General features: G+C 34.1%; 1 protein-coding gene across 5 annotated transcripts in view; it reads left to right on the top strand.

The window, feature by feature from the left end:
* bab2 (bric a brac 2) overlaps positions 1-20,638 on the top strand; it is a 196,715-nt gene that overhangs the window by 8,250 nt on the left and 167,827 nt on the right. For 4 of the 5 annotated variants that reach the window (XM_067792379.1, XM_067792378.1, XM_067792380.1 and 1 more), the window contains exon 2: positions 5,969-8,305. In XM_067792379.1, coding sequence (XP_067648480.1) covers positions 6,074-8,305 — 2,232 coding nt within the window. In that variant the 5' untranslated portion in view covers positions 5,969-6,073. The remainder of the gene's footprint in view (positions 1-5,968; positions 8,306-20,638) is intronic. The other variant, XM_067792377.1, reaches the window with a different exon arrangement.

Here is a 20,638-nt window from a genome sequence, read left to right as displayed (position 1 = left end):
GGTATATAGACGTTGCTAATTATAGCTTTACTGTGCTGTAGTTATAAGACTCCATGTTCCATTGAATTGAACAAGTTCACTGGATCTGTAAAATTATTGATAAAAAACCTTACTTTACTTAAAGACTATTGTAGAATTTTCCAAAATTTTTAAAAGTATATTTAAATGATTTTCCGATTAGTTCATATTTTAAAGAAATTCGGGACTAAAAGTAATTGAAGTTGAAATTAATTAAAAAGTGTTTTATTGGCTTTTTTTGGTCTGGGGTCTGTTTCAAAGAATTGACAGGAACAATTTTGTCAAGTTAGCATTTTGTCCCCTTCTAATGAATTGGCTTATTTTCAATCATAAAAAATTATCTCTTATGATTCTTAATTTTAGATTAAAAAAAATTTGTGAAAAACAAATTTTTAAAAATCAAAGTATAATTCTCTACCTCTAAGCAAAAACAACCAAAGCCTTGAATTTTTTAGTAGAGACCCGGCCATGAAATCTAATATTTTGGGCCTTCCACAGAATGCAAAGCAAGGCCATTACCACTTTTTTGGATTGCCCCAATCCAATTTGGATTGCTCAAGTCCTAACCAACAGATTTTTCGAAATTGCATTTATCGCAGATTTTTGTATGATATACTAAAATACACCTGCAGGACAAATTTTAAAGTGTTAGAACCAATAACAAAGAAAATTACGCCACTTTTCAAAATCGATTTCTGTTTGCAGTGAAAAAAAGTGTTTTTTGCTTCTCCTGTGAAATTTTAAAATTGTTAGGACCTTTCTGAATTAAGTTTACGATATAAATAGACTTATTATTGTCGAGCAAGAATTCGAAATAATTTTGGAATGCTTAATATGTCGCCTGCATGAACTTTTCACCCGGACACAGATGCGACAATTTTTTTTTGCGGCTGTGTAATCTACGAAGCCCTGATCGAGGATTCTATCCAGCCAGAATATGGAATAGCACTAGGAAATTAGTACAGATTTCACACGGGGCAACACATGAAATAATGTAACAAGGCCCCATGGCGGAACCATACAAGGTGACAGAACGGTAACATATATACAAATATAAATACAAATTCCATGTATTTTGTTTTTTTAAAAAGATGGACTAATGTCAAATCGCTGGGCTGATTTTCGACGGTCACCTGTTGTTACTGGTTCCGCCATGCTAGGACCCATACATAATATACGGATTAGTGCTCATCGTAAGTTTTCCGTACTGCAGCCTTTTCGGACACTACACAGAGTTATCTATCATAAGACATAACTAGACAGAGTAAAGGCTGTGTGTAGATCTTCGCAGATAGTTTTTTAGTCAGGCTGTTTTGAAAGGTCAAATTTTATAATGAAAATGTTCATATTACGGATATACTTACGAAAACTTTCTAGCACGAACTTTTCTGTTTTGAGGTCTTGAAAAACCCAAATATTATTAAAATCTAATAGTAGTTTGAGAGATTTTCAGAAGTTCTCTAACATGGTGAGGGTTCAAGCACTGCCATGACTCAGATTAAATTGGTACGAGTAATTATAAAAAAAAAAAAACACCCTAATGCCCATAAGTACGCGCACAGACAAAGGACTCCCTTTCGAAAAATATATAGCAGAAATAAGAAAAGTAACAAAAGACAAAAGGCAGGCAAAAGTAATAAAACAAATATAAGCAATATTAATAAAAATATATTATATGAAGCAGCTTTGGAAATAATCGCGCCACGCCTGGTCGACCGCTTTGAAATGCTTGAAATGGCAAAAAAGCAACAGCAGCGCCGGCAGCAGCATTAATAAATTAAATAAATAAAATAAATAAATAAAAGAAATTATTGGCATACACGCGCTACACTCACACTAACGAACAGACAACAACAACTGCGTGCCACCGCGCGCTGCGCCACTCCTTGATGATGGCATAGTAGCAGCAACAACAGCAATGACAACAACAAAAACAATTTAGCTTAAGCAGTAGCAATTTATTTTTATGTGTCTCTACATTTTATTTATTTGTACGACGAATATTATATTTTATTTGTATGTGTGTGTGTGTACGGGGATGTGTGCGTAAATATAGATTTGTTTGCCGGCTTGTGTATATTAATGCATTCTACTCTACTTTGTATCTCTGAACACCCTTTTTATAATTCACAAAAAATTGCTGTATGTATGTATGTATGTATTAATACATTACGCTACATACATAATTAATATAAATAACATTAAAATAAAATTAATAAATAACGAAGCAATACACAGCTGCAACAAAAACACCACCAAACAACCAGCTAACGAACGAGCAATAATTCACTCAAAGTATAAATATATGCTTGTATGTTTGCATGTATGTATGTTTGTATAGAGCAACATAATGTGCGTAGATCGAATTTACTTGTTGGGTTCGAGCTAGATTTTGTGGTGTATTCTACTTCTGGTTGAGGTGGTGAAGGTGGCCAATACATACATACATATGTACCGTTGTTTGTATGTATATGAATTTGTTTTTAGTCCAGACAGCAACTTAGCCTTGACGCTTTTGCAGTTGATAGAAAATTCACACCTTTTCGCAGAAAGGAAGTGGTTGGTTGTTGTTGTGTTTCTTATGTGGTGATAGTATTGTTGGCCTTGTTGTTGTTGCTACTATTCAATAAATAATTTTAATAACTTTGGCAAAATTTATTCACTTAAAGACACGTAATTAGATATACATATTTGTTTTATTTCTTTGCTGTAGTGAGCTTAATTTAACTTAAAAATCTTTGATTGAGAAAGTTTTAATTGAATTTTGTAGACATACATATTTTTCATTTTTATTTTATTAGCTAAACTTATTTTTTTTGTTTTTGAGCGTTATATTTAACGAAACAATAACAAGTTTTATTAAAAAACGAATTACTTTATGAGGTACAAGGCGCTGTGTTAACTGACGCCACTTGGTCACACCGTGAGAATTTAGACTTTTTTCTACCTGGACCTTCCAGCGGAGTGGGGGCCGCCCTCGTCCTCTGCTTCTGTAAGCCGGTTCTGATAAAAATACCTTCTTAGCCGGAGCATCGTCTTTCATTCGTAAAATATGGCCTAGCCAGAGCTGGTGCATTTTAATTCTCTGGACTATGTTGATATCTGCGTAAAGCTCGTACAGCTCATCATGTTATCTTCTTCGGTAAAACTTTTTTCTCGAACACTTCCAGAGCTGCCTCATCTGATGTTGTCATGGTCCATGTTTCTTCACCATATGTATGGCAGGACGAGTACGATAAGTGACTTTTAGAGCATGATTTTCGTTTGCCGAGAGATGACTTTGCTTTTCGATTGCCTACCTAGTCCAAAGTAGCATTAATTGCCAAGAGTGATTCTTCGCTGCATTTCAGAGCTGATGTTGTTGTTTGTGTTATTGCTCGATTCGAAATAAACGCTGTCTTTTACTATTTCCAAATTTATGTCTGCTAACAGTTGCGTGATTGCCGATGCGCCACCGTTCATATAATGGTAGTGGCTATTAGTTCTATTAGTAGTAGTAATTTTTTTCTTTTTCGCCCGGAAAGTTTCTGTTAAATTCTTTCAAACAAAAATCCATAAGAAAAATAGCCAAAATAAAAAGAATAATAATATTGAACAAAAAATTCTGGTAGAATTCTGAATATGTATTTATTCGTTGAAGTTTGTATGCAATGAAAAGTATAAATAATTTTTTTATAAAAATTTAGTTTCTAAACAGTACAAACTACTTTCCATATAAAAATGGAAAGCCTTTAAAACAAATTTTGAAAATTTATCCAAAAGTCTCGAAAATATTCCGATAGAATACGAAAAAAATTATCGCTCAAAATTTGTGTGCTATGAAAAGTTTAAATATTTTTTTTTTATAAAAATTTAGTTTGTATAAAATAAAAATCCGCTTTCCATTTTTCAAATAAAATTTCGAAATCCTTTAAAAAAAATTTCGTAAATATGGCGGAAGAATAAGAACAAAAATATTCTATCGCAGTTTTTATGCAATGAATTTTTAAAAAAAGTTTTGAAAAAAAGTTTACGAACTTTAGAAAAACAGCAAAAATAAAACGAATAATAAAATTGTAATGAAAAAAAATTATTCGTCCGAAATTTGTATGCCATGAAAATTTTTTGTTATTTATGTAATTCAATTTTTATTTCAATACTTTTTTTTATAATTTGATAATTTGAATTGAGCTTTAAGCCAGATTATTGAATAAAACTTCTTTTTTTAGTAGTACTCAAAATATATTTATTTGTTCGATATTTCGACTTCAACCTGAAGTTATCATCAAGAATACAATATGGATATGTATGATAGACTCACTCATAATCTGGCCTAAAGATCAATTAAAATTATAAAATTATATTAAACAAGGCTATCAAATTTACCAATAAAATACTTTTTTATTTAATCGAAGTGCTTTAAAACAGTACAAATCTACTTCTCGAACTTTCTTCATAACTTTTAAAATTACGGAAATGAAAAAAATTTAACAATACAAATTTACAAAATATTTACGAATCGCAGAACTCATTCAAAAACGAACACGAATCTATTATTATATTGATAATCGAATATTTTATAAAAAAAAAAAAATTCCAATCGACTACTAGATTATTCAAATAGTCGAATATTATGAGATATAGTCTATAGTGTTACCACAAGTTTGTTCGACGACCAAACTGAAGGCCCCTATCAAACATCAAGAAAACAAAAAAACAAAACTACGTACTCTTTTAAAATAATAGAAAGCTTCTATGACCTAATCTATTTGGTGCTTCTAAATAGATGCGTGTCAACCCAAATAGCTATAGTCTTTGTCTGTCGAGCGCAGAACACGACCATAGAACGTGTTCGGCCGTTTTCCGTTGCGACCTGGAGTACATCCAAGTATATTTCTGAGTTAAAAAAAAAAAAAATGTAAGGCGCGATAACCTCCGAAGAGATCTAAGGCCGAGCTTCTCTTCCAATTTGCGTCGTGCTCCTCTTGATTTTCCCTACAAATCGGCCGGACGGGACCTACATGTTTTATGCCGACTCCGAACGGCATCTGCAAGGCAGATGAGTTTTCACTGAGAGCTTTTCATGGCAGAAATACACCCGGAGTGCTTGCCAAACACTGCCGAGGGGCGACCCCGCTTAGAAAAATTTTCTTCTAATTGAAAAATCTTATTTCTAAAATTTTGATGTTGCTTTGCCCGGGAGTTGAACGCAGGGCATACGGTGTGATAGGCGGAGCACGCTACCATCACACCACGGTGGCCGCCACATATTTCTGAGTTAGATAAGTAAATATTCAAACGACAATGACAACGGCAATGACAATGCATAAATCCTGAAATTTTAAAACTTACCAAACATATTTGAATTAAAAACAATTATCTTATATAAGCATACTAGGAATGTTACGGAGCTTCACTTGAGATTCCGAAATGTTGAATGTTTCAATTGATTTATATTTCTCATTCTGATTTGCACAAGCAATGTTTATTAAAATTTTTTAATATTTGGGGCTAGCTTTTTATCAACTTATCTGCATAATAATTACATTGACTTCCGCTTTCGGTTTCTATTTCGATGCCGATGCAACACATTCGTAGAATATGATTACGATTCCGCTTCCGATAAGCTTCCGTAATATCGCTAATGCTTTGGAACGATATTATGATCATTATTGATGGGATAAGTGTGATATCTTTTATATAGACGTGAAATAGATTGGGCCACCCGATTTTTTAAATTACTATCGTGGTCTTATCCTGCATCTCTTTCTAACACCCGCTAAAGATAGCCGACCGTATGCGCCACCATAATGAACATTCTGTCAAACCGCTGCCAAAATGCTAAAAAGTAGCCATCTTGAACATTCTGTCAGGCAGTTGACGAATAAGTTATCACGCTTTTTCTGTACACAATGATTATGACATTTATTTTGAAGTTTCTCGTTATTCATTAATTTGTAATAATCTCCAGAGTGGACTAAAATAACAAAATGTGCACCACTTAAAATAGGCGTGTGAAAAACTTTAAACTCTAGCACGACAACAAACACCAAAAATTTAAACATAAAGAGTGGCAATGGATATGACAAAAGACATTATAGACTATACACAAAAACACACCGAAGCAGCTGAGCGAATGATCGCAGGCTATCAATCGCCCGTTTCCGAAAGTGGTGATAGTGAAATAAATGCACGCGCATGCGACACAACATCACCAATATTTCATAGTGGCAAAAATATTATTGAGGCCAAAATTTCAATCACACCAGCTGCGCAAAGCAGTGAATTAACTCCACCAACAAAATATAGCGCAATGAACACGCAGCAAACTGAGCAGCAATCCAGCGCACAACTAACCGAAGCAATGGAGCAGTCTCTAGCAGCACAGAAACAACTTGATAATGACACAGATCTTCAAACAAAAACCACAATAGATACAAATAACAGTAGCTCTACAACGACGAAAGTTGTGGGTGCCGTAGTGAGCGGTGATATAACACCACCGCCACGCCCATACACCACCAGCGAAGTTGTCGGCATGAGTTCGACGCTCGATGAAGATTCAGATATGCGAATCGACATAGCGCCAAAGTCGCGCTCATTACCTACTTCACCAGATCATCATAGGCGTAGTTTGGATTCAGCATCAGCAGAAATATTGACACGTATGAATGCTGCCTTATTTGAGTTCGAGCAAAGACGAGGTTTGGATGCGACGTCTATACACATGCCCCTACCTGCTGGGATGCCTACAACTTTGGGCAGATTTGAAACGAAATTGATGAAACCTCCAATGGGATCTTCCACTACACGCAAAACTATTTCGCCAAATGGTTTAAAATCTAAAAAGCAAATGGCTGCCGCAGCGGCAGTGGCGAGCAATCCACAACAGCAACAGTTCTGTTTGCGTTGGAACAACTATCAAACAAATTTGACAAATGTCTTCGACGAGCTCTTGCAAAATGAGTCCTTCGTTGATGTAACACTCGCCTGCGAAGGTCAGTCTATTAAGGCGCACAAAATGGTATTATCCGCTTGCTCGCCATACTTTCAGGCACTCTTTTATGATAATCCTTGCCAACATCCAATTATAATAATGCGTGATGTACGATGGGAAGAGCTGAAAGCCATAATGGAGTTTATGTATAAAGGTGAGATCAATGTGAGTCAGGAGCAGATAAATCCCCTGCTTAAAGTAGCTGAAATGTTAAAGATACGTGGCCTTGCGGAGGTAAGCTCTGGCGGTGGCGGACATAGCGTCGTTTCACCACATCCTATGGTTCCCGAACAGCGCATGACTGTGTTCGATGATGAAGAAGAAGCTGAAAGTGATGAGGAGGGAGCTAGCACGGAAGATGGTTGTCAGAAACCGAAACGGCAACGCATGCTAGATGCCACATTGGGCAAAGTAATGTATCCACATGCCGCAGGTTACGATTTAAATTTAAGCGCACAGCGCCAGCGCAAACGTTCAAGAGATGGCATTTTTACCGATACACGTTTTGGCGCTGCCATATTAATGCCCAAAACAGCTAATGCAGCTGAAGTGTCGAACTCAAATGCCGTTGATAGTGGCGCTTCCGATGCAGCAACTGCTGAGGCACCCGAAACAAATGCAATGTCACAACCCCTACCAACCGTTGCCATGACCACTTCAACTATTGTACGCAATCCTTTCGCTTCACCAAATTCCAACAATAACAGTAATAATAACAATGCTGCACTGAATGCGCAACAAAATAATTCACAGTCCTCCAACGCAGCAGCAAGTTCGGCATCTGCAACTGCCGATATGCGCCGCACACCAACACCTGGCGCTGTAATACCCTCCGCACCACCAACACCAACATCATCTACACACAGTGCAGGCCATCCATATCGTCCATCAGATGGTCGTAGCAGCTCACCACCATCAATGCCTTCGGCTGCTGGTCATAAAGGTGCAATGTCAGTTTCACCATCTGTGGCTAATGCTGGCGGCATTTCCATGAATGTTCACTCGCATTCTGCTGCTGCAGCGGCTGCAGCAGCTGCTTTGGGCGTTAATCCACATAATCCTCATCATCCACATCATCGTCATCATCATGCTGCAGCTGCTGCGCAACAATTTGCCGCTCAACATCCACTACACGCAGCGGCACATTCACATGCGGCTATGGCTTCGGCGCTTGGTGCTTCGCTAGCTGCTGGTGTAGGTGCAGGAGCAGGAAATGGAGGCGCGGGAGCAGGTAGTGGTTCGTCGGTGGGACATCATGATGAAATGGAGATTAAACCGGAAATTGCTGAGATGATACGCGAAGAAGAGAGGGTAAGTGAAGAATTATTTATAAATTTCTTAATACTAGTACTTAAGTAGTTGTTTATAAGGGGAATTTTTGAATAACAAGTTTTTCTGGGAGCTATGGAAGATCAGTGTAATTTTCCATAAGTCGCGTAGCCACAATTGTTCTAGAGAGTATAATAGTTTTGCTAAATGGCAGAAGCCTATAGCCTTTATATTAGGGTGGGTCAAATTTATTGTTGAAAAGGCACATCCAGTTTCTAAATCTATGGGTCATACTAGGTAATATTTATTTATAGGTCTGAAATGAATTTCGAGCCTCCCTAATTTTGTTAGAAAATTTTGTATCTCAATCCGAATAGCGGCTCTCACAAATAAAATACATGAAAATAAATGTCAAATTCGGATTCGGATTGGGATATAAAATTTTCTAACAAAATTAGGGAGGCTCGGAATTCATTTCAGACCTATGGTCCCATGAACAATATTACTCAGTATGACCAATAGATTCAGAAACTGAATGTGCACCTGAAGTTTTTTCCCCATTTTTCCACATACAATTTGACCCTCCCTAATTTATATGTTTCTTATTTCTCTCTAATTTATTTTTTCTTTCTCTTATGCTGTAAATCAGAGATAGGCGAACGAACTCAGAAGCCTAACAAAGGATATTTTTTAGACAGATTTTTATATAGAGGCATCTTAAATGTAGTTCAAATTCTGAGATTCTAATGTAGGGAGACTCGGCAACCAATTCTTATAAAAATATTTCCAGACTGGCACAAAATTTAGAAAAATGAGCTCCTATCTTAAAGAGACTAGATATAATATTTGGTGGCACATCGGCCTGCAATATCAATTGCCGTTTCGAAAACGCCCTAATAGAATTATTTTCAAAAAAGTTTTATCCCAATATTAATTCAATACATTTTCAGTTGGGAAAGGATGTTTATAAAAAAAGGTATGTGAGATAGGTCATTTTTCAACGGAGTTCACCTATAGACCGTTTTGAAACAAATACAGATACAATAAAATGCTTAGATAGAAAATGATTTGAAAAGAGTTTAGAATTAGGATTGTCCTCAAAGAAGTCACAATAAAGAGCAGGGTGCGAAATGGCACTCAAGATAGGCCGGTTTGAAACAAACTCAGAACAGTAAAATGCTAAGATAAGAAACTTTTGAAAATAGTTTTGAATTAGGGTCACCCTCGAAGAAATCATGAGTAGAGCATTTCTAAACTGTCATCTAAGATAAGTTACGCTTTACTTAGGCATAGATACAAAAAAAATCGGCAGCTAAGTTGTAGTTATACAGTCTTGTGGAAATAAACGGATCAAAATTTTAATCTGTATTTTTCAAATAATACCTTTTTAGTTTCAGTCTTTTTTATGTTCGTTAATTTGAAAAAAAGTTTACGGTATTGTTACCTTTGACGCTATCGTATCCATAACGATCGTCGTTCGTCTGTTTGTAGCACGATTAAGATATGATAGGAAAAACGATAAAATTCGACTTTTACATTATTTCTATCACGAGCAGCTGCTGTGAAAGCGAAAACAAAGTGCCAAAAATACAGTTACTTTCGTGCAGTTGGCGAATAACATAAGGCTAGACGATAAACGACAACGATAAGCCTCAGAGTACCATTAGTAGACGACATTGCCGACGCTGGTATCGTTCGTTTAGCGTCTCGTTCGTCAAATAAAATAAAGCTATTAACATAGTTAAGAAAAATTGTGCCATGTAATCAAAAAAATCTTTTCGAAAAAGTTCGAAAATTCAACAACGTTTTAAAACTCTGTGTCTACTACTTTGAAAACATTTTGTGGAATTTTTATACTCAGTTGAGCAGAGCTCACAGAGTATATTAACTTTGATTGGATAACGGTTGGTTGTACAGGTATAAAGGAATCGAGATAGATATAGACTTCCATATATCAAAATCATCAGTATCGAAAAAAAATTCGATTGAGCCATGTCCGTCCGTCCGTCCGTCTGTCCGTTAACACGATAACTTGAGTAAATTTTGAGGTATCCTGATGAAATTTGGTATGTAGGTTTCTGGGCACTCATCTCAGATCGCTATTTAAAAGGAACGATATCGGACAACGACCACGCCCACTTTTTCGATATCGAAAATTTCGAAAAATCGAAAAAGTGCGATAATTCATTACCAAATACCGATTAAGTGATGAAACTTGGTAGGTGAGTTGAACTTATCACGAAGAATAGAAAACTAGTAAAATTTTGGACAATGGGCGTGGCAGCGCCCACTTTTAAAAGAAGGTAATTTAGAAGTTTTGCAAGCTGTAATTTGGCAGTCGTTGAAGATATCATGATGAAATTTGGCAGGAACGTTACTCTTATTACTATATGTCAGCTTAACAAAAATTAGCAAAATCGGAGAACGACCACGCCCACTTTTTAAAAAAAATTTTTTTTAATTCAAATTTTTAAAGAAAAGTTAATATCTTTACAGTATATAAGTAAATTATGTCAACATTCAACTCTAGTAATGATATCTTGCAACAAAATACAAAAATAAAAGAAAATTTCAAAACGGGCGTGGCTCCGCCCTTTTTCATTTAATTTGTCTAGGATACTTTTAATGCCATAAGTCGAAAAAAAATTTACCAATCCTTGTGAAATTTGGTAGAGGCTTAGATTCAAGGACGATAACTGTTTTCTGTGAAAAAGGGCGAAATCGGTTGAAGTCACGCTCAGTTTTTATACACAGTCGACCGTCTGTCCTTCCGCTCGGCCGTTAACACGATAACTTGAGCAAAAATCGATATATCTTTACTAAACTCAGTTCACGTACTTATCTGAACTCACTTTTTATTGGTGTAAAAAATGGCCGAAATCCGACTATGACCACGCCCACTTTTTCGATATCGAAAATTACGAAAAATGAAAAAAATGCCATAATTATATACCAAATACGAAAAAAGGGATGAAACATGGTAATTGTATTGGTCTATTGACGCAAAATATAACTTTAGAAAAAAACTTGGTAAAATGGGTGTGACACCTACCATATTAAGTGGAAGAAAATGAAAAAGTTTTGCAGGGCGAAAGAAAAAGCCCTTGGAATCTTGGAAGGAATACTGTTCGTGGTATTACATATATAAATAAATTAGCGGTACCCGACAGATGGTGCTCTGGATCACCCTGGTCCACATTTTGGTCGATATCTCGAAACCGCCTTCACATATACAACTAAGGGCCACTCCCTTTTAAAACCCTCATTAATACCTTTAATTTGATACCCATATCGTACAAACATATTCTAGAGTCACCCTTGGTGCACGTTTATGGCGATATCTCGAAAAGGCGTCCACATATAGAACTAAGGCCCACTCCCTTTTAAAATACTCATTAACACCTTTCATTTGATACCCATATCGTACAAACAAATTCTAGAGTCACCCCTGGTCCACCTTTATGGCTTTATCTCGAAAAGGCGTCCACCTATAGAACTAAGCCCACGCCCTTTTAAAATACTCATTAACACCTTTCATTTGATACCCATATTGTACAAACGCATCCTAGAGTCACCCCTGGTCCACCTTTATGGCTTTGTCTCGAAAAGGCGTCCACCTATAGAACTAAGCCCACGCCCTTTTAAAATACTCATTAACACCTTTCATTTGATACCCATATCGTACAAACAAATTCTAGAGTCACCCCTGGTCCACCTTTATGGCTTTATCTCGAAAAGGCGTCCACCTATAGAACTAAGCCCACGCCCTTTTAAAACTCTCATTAATACCTTTAAATTGATACCAATATCGTACAAACACATTCTAGAGTCACCCCTGGTCCACCTTTATGGCTTTATCTCGAAAAGGCGTCCACCTATAGAACTAAGCCCACGCCCTTTTAAAATACTCATTAACACCTTTCATTTGATACCCATATTGTACAAACGCATCCTAGAGTCACCCCTGGTCCACGTTTATGGCGATATCCCGAAAAGGCGTCCACCCATAGAACTAAGGCCCACTCCCTTTTAAAACACTTATTAACACCTTTCGTTTGATACCCATATTGTACAAAAGCATTCTAGAGTCAACCCTGGTCCACTTTTATAACGATATTCCGAAAAGGCGTCCACCTATTGAACTAAGGTCCACTCCCTTTTAAAATACTCATTAACACCTTTCATTTGATACCCATATAGTACAAACGAATTCTAGAGTCACCCCTGGTACACCTTTATGGCGATATCTCGAAAAGGCGTCCACATATAGAACTAAGGCCCACGCCCTCTTAAAATACTCATTAACACCTTTCATTTGATACTCATATCGTACAAACAAATTCTAGAGTCAGGCCTGGTCCACCTTTATGGCGATATCCCTAAATGGCGTCCATCTATAGAACTATGGCCCACTTCCATTTGATACACATGTCATACAAACACATTCCAGGGTTACCCTAGGTTCTTTTTACAACATGGTGATTTTCCCTTACTTTGTCTCCACAGCTCTCAACTGAGTATGTAATGTTCGGTTACACCCGAACTTAGCCTTCCTTACTTGTTAACAAGTAAGCTTCAGTGGGAGTTAAGTATCCACTATATAAATAACCCTGGTGTAAAAAAAGAGAAGTTTTTAAAACTTTCTATCAATATTTCCAAATTTTTTATAATTATAGAAAACTTTAGTAGCTTCATTTATTTTACTCTAACAGAGTAAAACTTTGAAGTCTCAAAATTCGCATTTATATTTAACAATTTTTTACTCTAATTTTCTTATAGCTATCGAGAACAAAAAAGTGGAAATAACTGAATAATTACAAATATTTTTGCCCCTATTGTTTTGCTCGCTGGTGTATGTAATTTATGTTATATTGCATATAGCCTTATATTTACTCATATCAACAATGAGGCACTAATGCATCAAAAGCATCATTAGAAATTGATGTTTAAATCATAAATGAGCAATTTAATTTACTTAATTCATAAGAATAATTTAAATAAATTGCTGGATAAATAGAAATCATGTGTTCTTATGTCAATATTAACTTAGCTTGCATGCAAATTTTGTTTTGAAAATATTGGACAGTACACATTACAGTGGACCGATTGGCAGGGACATTGAAAATGGAAAACGTTTCAAATTCAAAATCAAACTTGTGTAAGTTCAAGTCACGATTATATTTATATTAAAAAACTACTTGAAATACATCTTGTTTGGTACCCATATAACCATATCTCCTTGAATTTTAAAGTAAACTCCAAATAAGTGGCATCCTTCTGAGGTAAAAATAAAACTCTTATGTAATCTCGGAAGCAAAAACAAAGTGTCAAAAGGAAAGGACGAAAACAAACTTGACAATTGCTTTCATGCAGTTAATAAATAACGTAAAGCTAGATGATAAACGGTAGCCTAAGCACATAATGGTAGAGATATCGCCAACGCAGGTATCGTTCGTTAAGCATCTCGATCGCTAAACAGAATCAGGCTAAATTACCTGAAAACTAAACTGCCATTTAGAAATCGTTTGCTCCAAATCGTATTTAGACCCATACTAAGTAGTTACTTAAGCAAAGCTCCTCAGAACATTTCGTAAGTCTTAGTATATAGGGGTAGAAAGAGCATCTGTGCGACCGTTCCTGCAGGGTTACAAAACGGATCTATTCGACAGTACTCGTTCAGAAATAAACGGTTAAAATGTGGAAATGCGTAGACAAAAGGAAAAATTTCGACCCATGCGACTTATCCCAGACTTTTAGCAGAGCCCATTTTTACACATTAGAGTGGGTCGCATATTTGCGCACCGAAACCCCTAAAACACCGCATAGGCGATATCACGAACCATTTCGAACACCTTTGCTTAAGACAATGTGGGTCTAAAACAGATTTTGATTTTGATTTTTTTCTAATTTTAAGTGTTCAGGACTAAAAACATTAGTAATATAAAAAAAAATTATAAAAGTATCTAATAAATTTCCCCGCAGGGTTGAATCGATTTTTTAGTGTCTTAAGCAAAGTTCTTCAGAGGAAAAAAATCGCACCGCCTTAATAAGCGCATTTGTATATATATTCAAGAGTTTGTATGTATTCATATGAATAAATGTGTAATTTTGTCATTAACATTAAATTATTTCAAGATTAAGTAAGCAACTAAATTTATAGGCCAATACAAAAATTGAACGACAGGCTTATTGACAAATCGTCTAACCGATCTAACAATAAGGCTGACTATTAGACTGACTTAACTTGTTTATGCACTGCACATGCGAGTAATGTACATTAAAGTAAGTCGCACGCCTTACGAAATATAAAAGATGGATAAGAGTGTCTCTAAATTGGAAGCTTACGTTTTCGAGGTATCGTAAAAAGATGTAATTTCAAGTATTAAAAAAAAGAGGAAAAAAATATTATGTTTCGAGGCACTCAACATATTGATTTCTCAGGGGAATATCTCCCTATCTTGCTTGTTGTCAGAAAGCACCCTATTTCAGCCATTTTTTGAAAAATACTCTACATAATAGTTCTCTTTTCAAGAATCCCACAGACTTTTTCCAAAAATTATCTCAGAACTCAGTTCAACAACGCCCTATCTCAGAGTTTGTTTCAAAAAAGTACATTAATGAAAAAACTATTATCAATCGATTTGGAAGAAAGACAGTTTTGTTAAAATTTACTAGATAGAGTGGTTTTGAACTGGCAGTCAAGAATGGGTCCAACCATGCAAAGATATGCTTCAAATTGAGAGGTTTTGTTTAGCAATTATTTATTCCAACCCAGCCTAATGCACATACACATGGAAGGCGCTATATTTATTAAGTATATATATTAGACTGGGTCGATTCATTAACCGATATCGCGCCATCGATTTTTCGATAGGATTTGGGCTGAGGAAAAAAAGTTCCACTACGCATACCCAAAAAAAATAATTTTCGAGCCTGCGAAATTTCATGTTTTTGACTTTTTTTCGACTTTGATTTTTAAGATTTTTTGCATGACCTACTAAAAAAAATTTCATTTGATTGTAAAATTTTCATGAATACCCTGTCCGACTCAAAAATGTCCGCTAAAAAGTTGTCGATAACAGTTATTTGAAAAAAAAAAAAAAAAATTATTTTTTTTAGTAGGTCATGCAAGAAATCTTAAAAATCAAAGTCGAAAAAAAGTCAAAAACATGAAATTTCGCAGGCTCGAAAATTATTTTTTTTGGGTATGCGTAGTGGAACTTTTTTTCCTCAGCCCAAATCCTATCGAAAAATCGATGGCGCGATATCGGTTAACTTTCGTCCATACAAATAGACCCACGTTAATATATATATATATGTATATGTTGATAGGCTTCGTATACAAAAGTGGGTGGGGGTGCAAAGATTCGACCCATCGTTACTATGGATATATGTATCGGGCATTAAGCTGCTCTTACACATATGCACATACATATAAATAGCCTCAACGATGTAGCAGCTGGGCTCATTCTGAGGTGCACAGGTGAAGTACAAAGTGGATCCCATGGAAAATTGCAAATTTGCGCCAATGCGTGTAACTGCATTTGTTGATTTATGTGTGTGTGGTTTTGCAAGTGCGTTATGCACTTTGTGTGTTCTATGCAAATTTATCAATTCCATATTTGCATATATAATTGCAACTAAGTATGTAAAAAATTACTATAAAATGTCAACAAAATCTACAATAATACTAAATTACTAACTAATTTGCGAAAAGACTGAAATAAAAACAAAATAAATGAAAGAAAAGCAACAATAAAACACACGACGTCTTTATAATAGAAAAATATGCGCGCCGTGGAAAAATAATGCAGGCAATTCAATTGTAATTCAACAGACTTCATTACCTACACAATTTAAGTATATTTATTTAAGCTTCTTTGCAAATTTTATTTTTATTTTTTTCATATTAATTTGTGTTCCCTTGCAAGGAATTATAAAATATTTACGATTCTCGCAGCGAATTTGCTTACTTTGTAAAGTGCATAAATAAACAATTATGTTGTAATTTTTTAATAAAAATGCATTTATGCAATACAAAGTATTCGTTTTAGTTTAAGGGTAAAATTCTAGGTAGGCTAACGGGCGGCATATATGCAGACTGTAACAAAAGGAGGTCACACAGGTTAGGCGCATGGCTTATATTAAATATTGTCATTTATTTTTATATACAGTGGCTGCAAATCAGAATGGCGCAGTTTTCTGTTTGTTCATGTGATACATTATATTGTGTAATTTCCTACAAATATTTATTTAATTATCTTTTTGTACTCCCATCTGTTAAAATGAAAAGATACTAAATGATTGACTAACTCCTTAATGAAAGAGTTTTTTGTTTTAAATAAAACTCTCGATAAATAAATCATAAGTCCTTGGCGCGATTTACCTTCAAAGGGATTTAGGACATAATCCGCCATCAGGAAATTAAAATAATGTTACGATTGGTGTAAAATAATTATGAAACTGGGCAGATTTCAGATTAAACCAGATCGCTCAGTGCAAAAAACCGTTAAAGTGTGAAAAAAATATAAAAATGAAAATAAAAAATTGTTAAATAAAAAAAAAAAAATTGGAAACATATATAATAAAAATTTAATAACTAAAAAGTTTAACACACTTGATGAATACATATTAAAAAATAAATTTTGGAATTCTTGCAATGCCTAGAATATTTCCTTAAAAAAATTGTTATCTTAATACATATTCCATATTTTCTACTATAAAAATAATAAAACAATTTGCAAATAAAGAAACAAACAACATCATTTTATATAAATCTTAAGAGTTAAATGTTGTCTATTGAAAACATTAGAAAACAAATTTAAAGCGATATAAGCCAATTTTGTGAAAATTCATTGGAAAAAAAATTTAAAAAAGCTTTTTATCAGTTTTCAATACACGAAATTTAACAATTGGTAAGACCTAAATTTCCAATAGTTCCTATACAATCTCATAAAAATGAAGTACCATGATTTCGGTCCAAGTCAAAGTTAAACAAATGCATTAACTTCATTGAAAATAAGTAAGGAAGCCTAAGTTCGGGTGGAACCGAACATTACATACTCAGGTGCCAAATTACAGCTTGCAAAACTTTTAAATTACCTTCCTTTAAAAGTGTGCGGTGCCACGCTTATTGTCCAAAATTTTACTAATTTTCTATTCTGCGGAATAAGGTCAATCCACCTACCAAGTTTCATCGCTTTATCCGTCTTTGGTAATGAACTATCGCACTTTTTCGGTTTTTAGAAATTTTCGATATCGAAAAAGTGGGCGTGGTTATAGTCCGATTTCGTTCGTTTTAAATAGCGATCTGAGATGAGTACCCAAGAACTTACATACCAAATTTCATTAAGATATCTGAAAATTTACTGAAGTTATCGTGTTTACGGACAGACGGACGGAAGGACGGATGAACGGGCTTGGCTAAATGAATTTCTTTTTTTGCCCAGATCATTTTGATATATAGAAGTCTATATCTTTCTCGATTAGTTTATGCAGTTACGAGGAACCGTTATGCGAACCAAATTAATATATTCTGTGAGCTCTGCTCAGCTGAGTATTAAAAGGTTTCGAAAATTTCTAAAAGTTTTACGAAATTTCTCATAAAATCAATAAAATAAATATCTTGTTAAATTATAAATTTAATATAACTTCATGAGCATTTATACCTTTGAATTAAATTAAAACGTAAATTTCAATACATTGTTAATTAAAAAACAAGTAAGGACGGGATACTCATATACAGTTTTCCCCAGAAGATGATTATAATACAGCAGTAAAAGATTTGAATGAAAGATTTTTGAAAACAAAATCGATTACAGGAACCCAACAATTACATAGCATAATTCCTGACAAATTCAGAAGAACAAAGAATTTGTAAAATATTTAAACGCCAGAAAATAAATTCATAATTTGTTACATTATTTTTAGAAAACTTACATGTTTACTGTGTCAGTCATTAATCCTGGTTATTTTAATCGTAGATTACCATAATATATAAAGAAAAGAATACTTAAAAATCATTTTCTTACATTTTTTTGTTATATCAATAGAATTGATAAACAAAATTTTTATTTTTGAAAATTTTTTTTTTCAATTAAATAAAAAAAAATATACAAAAAAATCGGCCCACTCCGGGATTAATGGGGATGATTGCAGAATTAATTGAAGTTTTTTATGAGAAAAAAAATGGCGAAATTCGAAAAATCTCGAAAAACTGAAAAATTAAAAAAAAACTTTAAAAGTTTTTTTGTATTTTTTCTGAAAAGTACATTTAAAAACAAATTAAAAAAAAAGATCCCAAACGGTAAATTTTTGAAAAAGTTATAGCATTTTGAAAACAAAAACGGCATTTTTTTAAATTCATAACTTTTTTTGAGTTGGATGAAAAAATTTTAAAAAATTCTGAAAAACGTCTTTCGTAAGCTAGAAAAAGAAGAAAAACTTTCAGCCAATTCTAAAGGGGTCGGGTTCAAAATTGGTCGAAATGGGATGGAATACCCCATATATAACCAAACTTTTTTTGGTTTTAAATGCAGACCGTGCAATGTTTAAAATAAAACGAGTTCGTAACATTTTGTTTTAAATGTTAGTCAAGAAAATTTCAATTTTTCAAACTTATGGACTAAAATTTAATTTCAAATATATATATTGGGTTACTCTTTTTCGTTTTAATTTTAAACTTTTCACCGAAAATTATATTTTTCAAATGTCTGGACTAAAATTAAAACCAAGATATCTTAGAAAACATTTAGTGGTTTTAAAATTAGTTTAAAATCAGCAGTCAACTTTGTTAGGTTTATAAAATAAACAAAAATTTGTGGCCGTGTAGTAAACTAGACTTCGAGCAAAGCGTTAAAAAATATACAATAATTTATTTACATATTCTCATTGTCACTTCGGGTTCAAGAGCGAAAATTTATAAAACGAGCATTTTAAAATTTTTTATAATTTATACACATATAAACATACACAAGTAAAGGCGCTCAAATACAATTACAATTTTAGTAATGTATTTGAATTTTTTTTTGTTTAAAAAGTTTTGAATTTGCTCTGGAAATCTTGCTACAATTATGCATTATTATATTAAGGGAGCTCAGAATTTTGTGTATTTGACGTTGGAAACGTCATAAGCTACGGATCGTGAACAACTTCTTTCATTTTAAATTTTTTCTTTGCATTTATTATTTTATTTTGACATTTGATGATTTGCTTTTCAATATTGAAAAAATAAGCTACGGCTTTTGATATAGCGTTTTCGCAATGACGTAGCAAATGCATAACCGTGTATTTTGTTCGTATACTGTAAAAGATATGCTACGGAAGTTTGCAATGCTATGATGCTTTACCATTTACACAAAATCCTGAAATCCTTTATTAAGCTTTCGTATTAGGTAAATAATTTAATGTAAAAAAAATATATGTAACATGGAATCATGAAACGACCCTATTGTGCGAAAAAAAGTTTTCGAGAAAAACGCGTTGACTCTGTGTAGGGGCTGGCCGTTGTGAACGAATTTTGTAATTAATATTTAATTAACTTCCCGATAAGCTACAAGCTTGAAACTTGGAATATAACTAGTTCAGAACCCGACGACAATGCAATAATAAGAACAAAAAAAAAAAAACTCCGATAGGTGGCGCATGGGTCGAAATACTTCAAAAAATCGTATTTGTGGTCGGATTTGGTTTTAAATGCGATTTGTGAAAAAACCAAGAAATAATATATAATAATCACTCAAAAAGTGAACAACGGTATTTTCGCACAATAGGGTCGTTTTATGATTCCAGGTCACATATATATAAATCTTAAAGAAAAAAAGAATTTTGTGTTTTGCCAATTTGAATTTATTAAATTAATTTTAATTAAATAAATATTACAAATATAAACTTCAGTCATCCATCATATTAAATAAATCGTTTCGCGTACTCATTCGTGTATCAGCAGAAAATTATTTAAAGAACTAATTTTATAGATACACACACCCCTCAACCTCCTCCTCACTTTGCAATATCCGACTATTGACTTGAAAATTTTAATTGCATTCATTAACTTGTATCCCATTATACATTTGATATTGGCCATCCACCCTCCGAAAGAGATCCAAAGACCATCTGTCAGTATTGCCGCTTACTTTGGAATTATATTTTTCTTTGTTAATTTATTGAAAATAAATTAAAAAAGTAGACGATTAAAATCCGCGAAAATATATGCAAGTGTTTGCTAAGAAAGTCAGCACCGACTTGTGTTTACTTACATATACATACATACGTATATATGTAAATAGTGTGGCAATGGTGATGGGTGGCGGTAAACTGAGTTCGACGCACTAAAATGTACTGAAAAGTTCAGTTGGTTGTCTGCGTGCCTGGATA

Source organism: Eurosta solidaginis, chromosome 5 (genome assembly GCF_040869045.1).
Source record: "Eurosta solidaginis isolate ZX-2024a chromosome 5, ASM4086904v1, whole genome shotgun sequence".
Classification (NCBI taxonomy): domain Eukaryota; kingdom Metazoa; phylum Arthropoda; class Insecta; order Diptera; family Tephritidae; genus Eurosta; species Eurosta solidaginis.
Note: the sequence above shows the minus strand (reverse complement) of the source record. Positions and strands in the feature narration are given on the sequence as shown.